Raw genomic sequence first — 11,180 nt, forward strand, 5'->3', positions numbered from 1 at the left:
CTTAGTTAATGTGTCATATGGACTGGGCCGACTGGTGAACTCTCAGACTGACATGCTGTGGGACAGAAGCGCAGGTTGGATGCGATTCTTTCACCAGCTGTGGACCTAAAACTAAATTCAAATAAAATCGATGCTGATTTTTTTGACCTTCCCATTAATCAGATTGCATATTTATGTGCGATGTTTTGAGCTGTTTTGAGTAGAAATACTCTAAATCATTAACATTATATTGATAAAATTAGTTTGATATTTGAAATTATTTACTTTTTCCTGTTTATTTTAAAATCGAGCATAATCCTTGGTTAGAATGGCTTAGTCAAAGTCTACCCCTGTACATGCCGGGTTTAATTACAGCTGCACTTCAGTTATGTGCTGTATGGCTGTATCAATTTCTGAAGAAACATTTGGTTTCATTGAGTTTCAGAACTTCAGAACATTTTGAAGTTTATCTCTTCAGTCAGTCAGTCCACTAAATGCATACATTTGATTAAGCAGATAAGAGAATCTACAGTCACACAAGTTATTAGCAAGAGCACAACCAGAAATTGTGGTTTAAAAAAAGATTTCCTGTTATAAGCAGCACAACATAGCATTATACAGCTATAAGGCAGCTTTGCACGAGAAACTCGGCCTTCCTCATTTACTTGGTGAGAGTTGTTCCCTCTTGTGTCAGATGCATTTATTACACGCAGCAAAGAGGATTTGGGAGATCTGAATAGTTTTATTATCCTGCTGTAGACTGAAGTCTTTGTTTTGAAGAAAAGTAAATAAATATATTCAATTACACTTAATCAACAAGTTTATGAAGACATTTACAAAAAGTTTCATGCCACTTTCAGTTATTGTTATAAAAAAAAAGAACACATGTTTTACCATTTACAAAGCCAGGCGGCTGAAGACATTTTAGGATTATTCTAATGATTTTGTTTTTAAGGAGTGATAGCTTCTTTTCTAATTATTTAATTATCCCCTCAGGTTTCACTACATGATATTTTATTTTATTTTCACAGAAAAATCTGTAAACAGGTGAATCAGCGGGAGCTGAACCAGAGACAGAGGTCCACTGTACTTCTGCCTCAGAGTGACGATGATTACGACTCAAAACATAAAACTTTCTCTAAATATACCAGACTTTAATCTAAAATCTCATCATAAACAGGAGTTTATAAAATATATACAGAGATAAGTGTTCATGATCATTTTGAGAGGGCAGTTTGGGTTCTCTTAGGAAATTGGAAAATATGCTAAACTCACATTCATGTGTTTATTATTTATTTTTATCTTCAATCCAGAAGCACCTCAAACACCTCCAGAGTGTGAGCACCAGCTAAAAACACTGGACATCTCACTTAACAAATATATATGTACAGTACAGACCAAAAGTTTGGACACACCTTTCTAATTCAATGGGTTTTCTTTATTTTCATGACTATTTATAAGGCAAGAAATCCCACTTATTAACCTGACAGGGCACACCTATGAAGTGAAAACCATTTCAGGTGACTACCTCTTGAAGCTCATCAAGAAAATGCAGAGTGTGTGCAAAGCAGTAATCACAGCAAAAGGTTGCTACTTTGAAGAAACTAGAATATAAGGGGTATTTTCAGTTGTTTTACACTTTTTTGTTTAGTGCATATTTCCACATGTGTTATTCATAGATTTGATGCCTTCAGTGTGAATCTACAATGTCAATACTCATGAAAATAAAGGAAACTCATTGAATTAAAAGGCGTGTCCAAACTTTTGGTCTGTATTGTATATCTTAGAAAAACCTCCCACTGTGTATCTGAATAAATCAGAATTTTATTGAAACTTTTATTTCAGTAAATAAATTCATAAAGTGAAATTTCAAGTGTTATATTAATTATACATAGTTATACATGGGACATACTTATTTCTGTTCATTTGTGTAACTTATGGCTTAATGAAAACCTCAGATTTCATTTTTCTCTGAAATGAAACTTGATTTTTGTTGCAGAAATATTGACCTACTGAAAAGTATTTTAATCTGCTGTGCAGTATATTACCTTATTACTGTGATGTAAAAGTATGTACTTTTAACATTTACTTTTTGTTTCTATGTTAATCTCATAGTGAACAGAATCACAAACATCCAGTGACATTTATGCATTTATTAAACTTGGATAAACAAAAAAACAACAACAAATAAATAAAAAAGAGAGAGGGGAGAGAGATAGTGACCCTAATGTTTTTACAGCTGAATATAGACTGAAAGTGTAGTAGAGGCTTAAAAAAAAAAATCAATCCAAACAATTAAAAGCGTTGAATATTTTTCTCTTAATTCGGCCAGCAGTAATTTACATATTAATTTATGTTTCATTAATGTTGAGCAAATTAAAACAATAAATAAATTGTGATGTTTTTTTTGTTCTTGTTGTTGTTTGCAGGTACTTTCGACTTGATCTGGTACTTGTGGCAAAACGTCTGGACACCTCTGTTACACTTTGACCTGGAGACTGACGTTAACATGGATATTGTGGCTAATAAAAGTATTTAAACATAAACATAAACATCCTGTCTTCTTCTCTGATTAACGCTCCATTCCCCAGCCTGTCAGTTTAGATGACAGGTTCTCTGTCATGCACTTTAATGTAGCATTCAATGAGAAAACTACAGTATTTTATGCTGTGAGTTCATTATTATTATTATTATTATTATTATTATTACAAATAATAATAATATGGTGGGATTTTTACTCTGAGCAAACATAAACTGAGTAGTTAGCATTTATTTGTATATTTATAAGAGGATTTGGGGGATTTTCTGAGGTCAACTCTTTGTCTCATTCATTTATGACATATTAAATGCGATGTGAACACAAAGTTGAGTTTTGACAGCTTACTTCTCTTTGCTCTAGAAAAACAACAATTTTTGTCTTGGAAAAGATTTTTCTTTTAATTTGACCATGACTGAAAACCTTTTAAATTAACTTGTAAGATGTAAAAAGGTTCAATTTCAAGTCAAATTGCAGCTTGAAGACACAATTTAGGCAATTAAAAAATGTGACTCTTTCAGATCAGATTTACTGCATTTTTCTATAACCTAATGCAGACTTCCTGATACTGATACTGCAGGGTAAGTTACAAATCTACAAGCTCAAGATAGTGAAATTAAAATTTTGGAAAATAACCAGAGAACCAGATCAATCGTTCTTTCATTACATCAGTTTTTTCTACAGAAATGAAAAGAGCTTTGTGTTCTGTGATACCAGATATCTCTCTTTGTTCCTTCATCTTTCTGCTGTGTCTGAGAGCAGAAAGTAAATACTATAAATCATAATCTATAGATTATAATCCCAGTTCAAAATCATCTCATTTTGACCTTTGACTTGTCAGAGTCTGCAGATGTAAACCTCGCAGGGTGAACAGACAGAATGATTTATAAAACCAAGCGTAGCAGAGAAACTATTAGATCTTCCTTCTTCATCTGTTGATTCGTTATCTGATCTGATTAAAAGCTGCTTTTGTTTCCATCAACTTGATGTTTCTTGCAAAGAAAAGAACAAAAGAAATCTCTTCCTGTCAATGGGGGTGGAGGTCTCTTCTGCTGCATTAAGAATCTGCAGCTCCTCTTATTGTTGCATATGCAGCCTGTTTCTGGACATGGCTGATCTCGGTGCTCCCCGCCTCCTGCTGCTCTTCACCATCATTGTCTGTTTAGCCAAATGCAAGTATGATCCTTTTTCTCAAAGTCACTCAAAATTATTTATATCAGTTAACAACTTAAGCAAAGTGTTAACTATAACTCAGCTCTGATGCGTAGCTGTATGATTAAAATGATAAGCTACAGACCATCTAAAGAAATTTATTTTAAAACAACTCATTTTTGCAAAGGCTCCCATCTTATTAGAATACATGCAAAAATAACTTGAATATGAAATAATTTTCTTTTTTCTAACGTTTTTTAAATCTAAATACACCCATATTACCGCACCTACTTAGCACAACACCGGTTAGTTTTCCTGTAATGAACAGATACAAAATTGTAAAAACAAACAAAAATGTATGGTTTTGGTAAAAAGTTTTCACTTTTACTAATAATAGTAAGTTATTATTATTTATTTATTTATTTATTTCTGTTGAACTCAGTAAAATAAGAAATAAATATATCAAAATAAGCAAAATAATCAATTAAGGTAGCATATGATTTAAAAATAGTATATCAAATTTTCTAAAATTCATTTTCTTCTTTTATTAAAAGGTGTCCATTTTGAATCAAATTAGCTTTTTTTAAAACTTAAAATGAAATGTAAGCGCTTTTCTTAAATCCCTCTTAAATTACTTTCTTAAATCTTAATCCTACGCTCTATTCTAGTAGGTTTTTATTTAACTTGTAGGTTAATTTTATATTGTTTTAATTGTCTGTACATTTTAGTTTAGTTAATGTTCTACTTATTGAACACCAGATCTCCTCAAAAACAGATTTTATCTCAAGAATAGTCCTGGTAAAATAAAGATTAAATAAAATTCTACTTTTTTTAAATTTTAAATAAGGATTAACATATTCAGATTCAGGCAAATAAAAATTAACTTAGTGTGGAGTATAGATGATAAATGTTAGAGAAAAATAACCTGAGAACATCTGACAAGCAAGGTTATTTTAAAACATTTTATGCTGTTACATTTTTTTCTCCTCTTCTCACAGCTGAGCCAAGCGCCGCGGCTCCACAGTGTGAGTAAAACATTTTGAACTTTTAAACCAATTTTTGTTTTTGTTTCACTTTATTTTTTATATTCATTTTGAAAATACATCTTATAGGCAGGAGACGTTTTTGTATCTTCCTCTTAAAGCTAAAATGGATTTATTTTTAATTTGCTGAGCAGGTTCTTACAGTGTTAGAGCGATCCGGTTTGGATTCCAGTTTAAGATGACCAGTTTCCCCACTGGTCGCTACACGATAAGCGTTGGTGAGGAAGGAAGTCCAACAACTGACAAGATCATCAACATTCCTTCCTCTAATAAAAACCCAACGCATGAAATCCAACGTCTGAAGCCCTGCACTGAATATGAGCATAAGGTCGCGCTGCTTGACAATAATGGTACAGAAATATTCTGCAGCGGCTCTGGAGGAAAAGCAAAAACACTCAGCATGAGTAAGTACAAAAACTTCCGCAGGTCCTATAGTATTACTTTACTTATTTGGCGTGCAACACTGAGAAACATTACTGACGTGCTTCAGATGAACAAGACATCACAAACAGCCCCTGCATCCCGGGATACGTCTGCTACCAAAGCGGCTGGAACATCAGCTCCTCGGTTTCTGCACCAAACCAAACTGAACAGTTCAGAGACGGGACGTTTGGTTTTAAACTGGCTGAAGAAAACATCTGCTCAAACTTTACTGTCAGTTTTTACCAAGATAACTGCAGCAACTCCTCCTTTGACCTGACCCGATACATTCCTGCTGGTATGTACGAAAGGCCAGACCAAGCTTTAGAATTAAGTAACTTTATTGTGATTTTTGTAGGAAGGAAAAAAAATCAAAAAATATTTTGTAACAATTATATTGTTACGTTGTATTTTTTTAAAGTCTGCAGTTGTAATAAAATAAAACACAGAAAATATACAGATATTCTTTAGGAAATATTTGCATAAATTGTTGTAGATCCAAAACTTAAAAACTGTTTTGCATGATCTGTGTTTGGTCATGCAAATTACTCTGCGATCAACTGATAAAATAAATTTAAAACTTAGCCTGTTATCTGCAATAAAAACAATATTTGGGCTAATGTTATCTTGCTACATTTTGATAATTTTAATCAAATAAATAAAAAAGCAGATTTCAGTGTGTGAAGGTCGGTGGAAAGATGTGGTTTTATTTATTTTGAAATTAAATAAAAAGCAAAAAGCATTTCACTTAATTTCAAAGATGAATACTTATAAGTAGGCTCTAATTTAATTAAAAAACAGAATTCTCCATCTACACCAATCACCTCTGCTTTCGGGCCAAATTTGTATCAGGCAGTTGGGGCCGCACACAAGCAATCCAGAGGCCACAAATGGCCCCCGGACTGCAGCTTGGAAACCCTTTCTAAAAACCAAAATGGTCGGATTAAAATTAGATTTGTTTCTTTTTCTAGATTACATAAATCCAAATGAGATGAATCAGACTAAACACAATCGCCTTCCTGCAGAGATAGAAACAAAACTGCCTCCAAACTGTAAGAATCTCAGCATTGAGTACACCTGCTCAGGTGAGTGAAACGACTAGAAGAGATGTGCTTAGAAACATAGAAATATATGCATATAGATGATTATAATAGCACTTGTATTCTCTGTGTAGCTCTTCTGAACGTCTCTAAATTTGGAGCAAAAGGCAAACATACTAATAACAGATATTAAATAAATTCTCTGTGTTTCCTCAGAAAGTGGAAAAGTCGGGGACTCCATTCAGCTCTCTAATCTGGAGCCGTTTACAGATTACAGCTGCACTGGTCTGATCAAGAACAACAATGTTTCCATCAACAAAATAACTCCAGCTGTCCAGTTCAACGTTACCTGTGGTGAGCTGATCTATCTTGGACATAAAATAACTTTTATCCAAACATAGTTTTGGGTTGAAGAACAATAACAGGCGCCTGAGATTTTTTAAATTAATTTATTTCTTTTTTGCTAATGCTTGATTTTTTCCAACAGATTTTATGATAACCCCCACAAAATCTTTTTTAAACCAAACTTTTGGCAGTTTGTGGTGGAAAACAACCAGTGAGAACTGTGGAGCCGTTCTCCCAAATCTGGAAAAACTTTCTTATAACTGCAGCTGCCAGGAAATTGATACAGGTGAATAAAACTGTTTACGTTTACTTTTCTCAAATATAGTTATAGCCAAGGCACGTTAAGACTTTTGAAGAAACAAGAAAGAAAAATGTTGTAAATCATTTAGTTCATCCAGATCTTCCATTCTCCTCGGCACAAATTTTGAGATATAAACTCTTCATTAAGTTGTGGACAAATTACAGACTGAAATTAAAATGCCATATGTAACAGAAAAATACTACACCCAGAAGAAATATTTTTATGAATGTATCTTCTAATTAGGTCATTGAAAGTCTCTTTATAATTACCTGCTTGTACTCAAACAGGCGCATTGCTGTACGTGAAGGGAACCCGAGAATCTGGTGGAGAAAAATGTGAAACTGATGCACTTAAAATATACACCAAATATACATTTGTAGCCTATCCCATCTACAGAAACAGGAGGGTTTCCCTAGGACTAGCTGTTGGGGGGCAAACAAAAGCTGGAGGTAAGTGAGAAACATCATTTAGAGTTCTGTATTAAACAAATATCAGCTATACTGAAGACATTACATGAACATTTACTTTTTGTATGCAAGTATTTTTAATATGTATTGCTTAAAAAAGATTTTTACCGTCTTCAGTGCTTAGCATAAAATAAATAGCACTTTCTATAATTATTTAACTTACCTTAACAAAAACATCTTGTGTAATTGTGGTAATTTTTTATCAATTAAAACTTCACAGCTGATTTTTCTTATTTTATCTTATTTGGTTTAATAAAACAAAAATAATATGTAATAGATTAAAATATAATTTCCCCCTGACATATTTACAAGTATAAATAAATTTAAAAGCTCTAAACTTTTGATTTTTTGTTTACAGACTTTCAGTTCTAATGTCACTTCTTTATTTTATTTCATTGTCAGTGTATAATTTTTCTAAAAATAGATGTAGTCTTTTTTAAACCAGCTATTTATCTTACTATATTTTCTGCTTGATGGTGTCATCAGCTGTAGGTTAATTATTTAGGAATACATTTATCACAAAAGGAAAAAAGAAGAATATCTTCATTAACGAAGACGGATGTAAAATAGCTATAGAAATCCCCTCCATATTTAAAAACAAATTATATGTTAATGGACAGAATTTATCCCTGCATCCATGATTTTATAAAGAAGTTTATGCTTTCTTTCTTGTATCAGTGCCAGATAAAGTTCAACAACTGAAAGTCCACCTCATAAAGAGTAATGTGATCAGAGTAACTTGCTCCCCGCCAGTCAGTGGATTTAAAGGACCAACGGAAATTTACATCATTCGTCTCATTGGTGACAGAGAAGTAAAGAAAACTGCTGAGTGTCGTTTTGAAATCGGAGATCTGAGCTACTTCACATCCTACACCGTCCAGGTTTGTGTTCAGCTTTTTTATATTCTCTGGATAATTCAAATTTTTTCTATTTAACCCTTGATGAGGAGCATTTCCCTCTTCGTAGGTGGTTGCCTTCAATGGGGTGTTTGAGAGTGAAGCTGAAACAGCAAACGTTTCCACTCGCTGTACGTGTTGCTCAATAACTACAACAAAGTGTGAAGAACTTCACACACCGATCAAAACGAAACACTGCGTACTGTAACTCATGTTTTGTTTGTTTCATGCAGACAATGACAAAGCTCTTAGTGGCATTTTGATCTTCATCCTCATCATTCTCATCATCATACTTGTAGCGCTGCGTCTGGCAGTCTTCATCAAAAAGCGAAAGAAGTCAAAAAAGTAAGACTATTTACTTAGGTTGATCTTACATTATAACACAGACTTTTATATATTAATCATTTATCAGAAAATAATCAAAACTGATTGGTTTTCTAAACAGTGTTACTAAAGAAGAAGTTATGCTCACATCAACAGCGAGTAAGTTTTCTCAATAAATTTCATAAAGATTTTATTTTAGAACAATGTGGTTGATTCAAGTTGTTACAACATTGTCCCAAGTTATTATGACTTGGGTCAATGTCATTTATATTTTATTTTTATTACAAAATAAAATGAGACTTTTGATTTCAATAAATAGCTCTGTAAATTTTAATAATTTTCTGTTGTGATGGAGATACAGTACTTTCTAATTAACCAGATATTTAATTGTGAAAATCCTCTTTTACTGGAGTGTCAGATTTCCTGTTTGTTGTGCTCTGTGTTAATAAATATCTTTCTAAATATTTATTAGAGGCTTACATATGAAGACACCGTGGCGCTGAAGACCGATTCATCATTTGCTGTCTGTGCTTGAATATCAAGTTCGTTTGGAGACAATTTTGAAGAAATTCAAAACATCCACGCCAAAATTTCCCAGATTTTGATTTTAATGTTTTGTAATATATATATTTTTTGATTCAGATGTTTACAGCTGTCTATAGCTGCGGTTGTTACTAAATGCATCTATCTGCTGCTATAGATGCATATGTTGTTTATCGCTGTGGTTTCTCTGTTTTATTTGTTTCTCTTTTTCTGCAGGTGTAGAATCAAATAAATAAAAGACGCATAAAAGATATTCTCCTTATCTAATGTATGTATATACATTTGATGTTTGTTTTCACATTTATAATATATGTGTGACTTTTGGAATATGTACAAATTTTGTTACTTCTTAAAAATGTCAAATAAAACAATGTGCTCTTCATTGATTTTCTTTGAATCATTTCCTTTCACTGTTTTAACCTGACGATATTCCACTTCAATCATAATGAGGAAATAAAAAGCAAAACAAAAAAACCCCACTTTGGCACTAAAGTAAATTTTTTTGGTGGATCATATCTACTAATATTTTCCATAAAATTGACCTATTTGTGATTTTTTTAGGGCGCATTTAAAATATTCTAAAGAAATTTAAAGGATGGACGGTAGCGGCTCTGTGGTGTAGAAGCTCCCCGATCATTATTATTCCACCACCATGCTTGACATCTGGCCTTGTAAATGTTTTTCTTTATACACAACTTTATTTGGCTTTAATTAAATGTTTAACTCAGCAACACCTGCTTACCAGTAAATTTCACTAACTGATCATGATACCCACAGATCATGCCAGCAGGCTCCTCATCAGAAACTTCAGAAGACGGTGTTACGAAAATATTTCCTGTATGAAACAGAACAGCAAGAAAAAAAAAAGTCTGCTTCCTGTTGTTAAGTGGTTGCATTTTGCATGCAACCTACATATCTTTAGACAAATAAACTTTACAATGAGGAGTTATTTAAATTCAGCATTCAATGAGGAGTTGCTGTACTTGGCCTTTGTGCAGATACTTGGAGAAAACAAGATTTCATGTTGGACATAAACAGCCTGAAATTTTTGCCCGTCCCTCAGTGTTGCCGTCAGTCTCATGGCAACATCACTGAACAGTTTATATCTAATCAGTTTTTGTATCAAATGCTCCAGAATAATTGTTTTGTTCCCTTCTTCTGACTGATACCTTTCTACAGTTAGATCTTTGTAGTACTTTTTAAACTTTACTGCCAGTGCTGGTTATGTCTAAAGGATGTAAATGAGGAAAGCTCTACCAAGAAGGCTCAATTTGATTTCTGGTTCATCAGATTCACTATATTTGATGGCAGGAATGAACTCAAGAAGACTGTATGCTGATTCAAAGATGCCTTAACAGCAGCTCTACTAGAATTGATGTACAACAGTTGTTTAAAACCATTTGGTAAATGACAAATGGTGCAGAAACTTGTTTAAATGAAAACATGATCAGAGAGAATACTTTAACAATACACCCACCTTTTTGAAATACACTGACAGTCTAACTCATATATGTCACTTTGAGCACGCTATGCACCTGCACAATCACAAAACACCAATAAAGGAATGAATATAAAACTACAGACATTTAAAACTACCTGTGGTTTCTTCAACAAATAGAGTAGAAATACAGCTTCCTGTTGATTCGGTGAGTGAAGAGTAGAGGCAGGTGTACAAGGCTTCATCTCAGTCCTTTAACAACAAAACAAATGCTAAATTCAAAAGCTAGACTGTTAACATAACCTTTTAGATGTGATTTACAAATATGTGACTTTATAATCTGAACTGCTGAGGTATAAGCTCAATATTGGCAAAACATAAAGAAAATTTCATAGGTTTAGTTACTTATAAAGTTAGGAAACCTCTAAAGGTATAACATTGATAACAGTAACACATTTTAACACTGAATCAAATGTTATTTATTTATTCAAATGTTGCAGCAATGTGGCATTCAAAAGACTGGAGTTACTCACCTATTTTATCGCCTTTTGAAATGAGAGTCTGACATATCTACACCGAAGGGAAACAGGAAGTAGTGCTGATATATTTAAATGTTTCTAAACAATATGATGAACTTTAATAAAGTAACATAACTATCCCCACAGAACAAATGAAAAGTTGGATTTGTAGAATCAC

At 33.0% G+C, this 11,180-nt stretch overlaps 1 protein-coding gene and 1 long non-coding RNA gene across 2 annotated transcripts; both read left to right on the forward strand.

The window, feature by feature from the left end:
* Nucleotides 1–4,253: 4,253 nt before the first annotated feature.
* Nucleotides 4,254–6,809, forward strand: LOC116725865 (uncharacterized). Its single transcript, XM_032572263.1, has 6 exons — nt 4,254–4,692; nt 4,845–5,114; nt 5,201–5,428; nt 6,102–6,215; nt 6,387–6,524; nt 6,658–6,809. Exons 1-6 carry the CDS (start codon nt 4,575–4,577, stop codon nt 6,807–6,809), a joined length of 1,020 nt encoding a protein of 339 aa, XP_032428154.1. The 5' UTR covers nt 4,254–4,574.
* Nucleotides 6,810–7,950: 1,141 nt separating this feature from the next.
* On the forward strand, nt 7,951–9,431 carry LOC116725138 (uncharacterized). Its single transcript, XR_004340331.1, has 5 exons — nt 7,951–8,164; nt 8,250–8,310; nt 8,413–8,524; nt 8,625–8,662; nt 8,976–9,431. It is a non-coding gene; the product is annotated as an uncharacterized LOC116725138 (long non-coding RNA).
* Nucleotides 9,432–11,180: the final 1,749 nt, after the last annotated feature.

This window comes from Xiphophorus hellerii, chromosome 9 (assembly GCF_003331165.1).
Source record: "Xiphophorus hellerii strain 12219 chromosome 9, Xiphophorus_hellerii-4.1, whole genome shotgun sequence".
NCBI classification, from domain to species: Eukaryota; Metazoa; Chordata; class Actinopteri; order Cyprinodontiformes; family Poeciliidae; genus Xiphophorus; species Xiphophorus hellerii.

Coding starts and splice junctions, on each gene's coding strand:
- LOC116725865 (XM_032572263.1), top strand. CDS start 4,575: ATGTTAGAGAAAAATAACCTGAGAACATCTGACAAGCAAGGTTATTTT. Junction 6,216..6,386: donor CATTGAGTACACCTGCTCAG/GTGAGTGAAACG, acceptor GTGTTTCCTCAG/AAAGTGGAAAAGTCGGGGAC. Junction 6,525..6,657: donor CCAGTTCAACGTTACCTGTG/GTGAGCTGATCT, acceptor TTTTTCCAACAG/ATTTTATGATAACCCCCACA.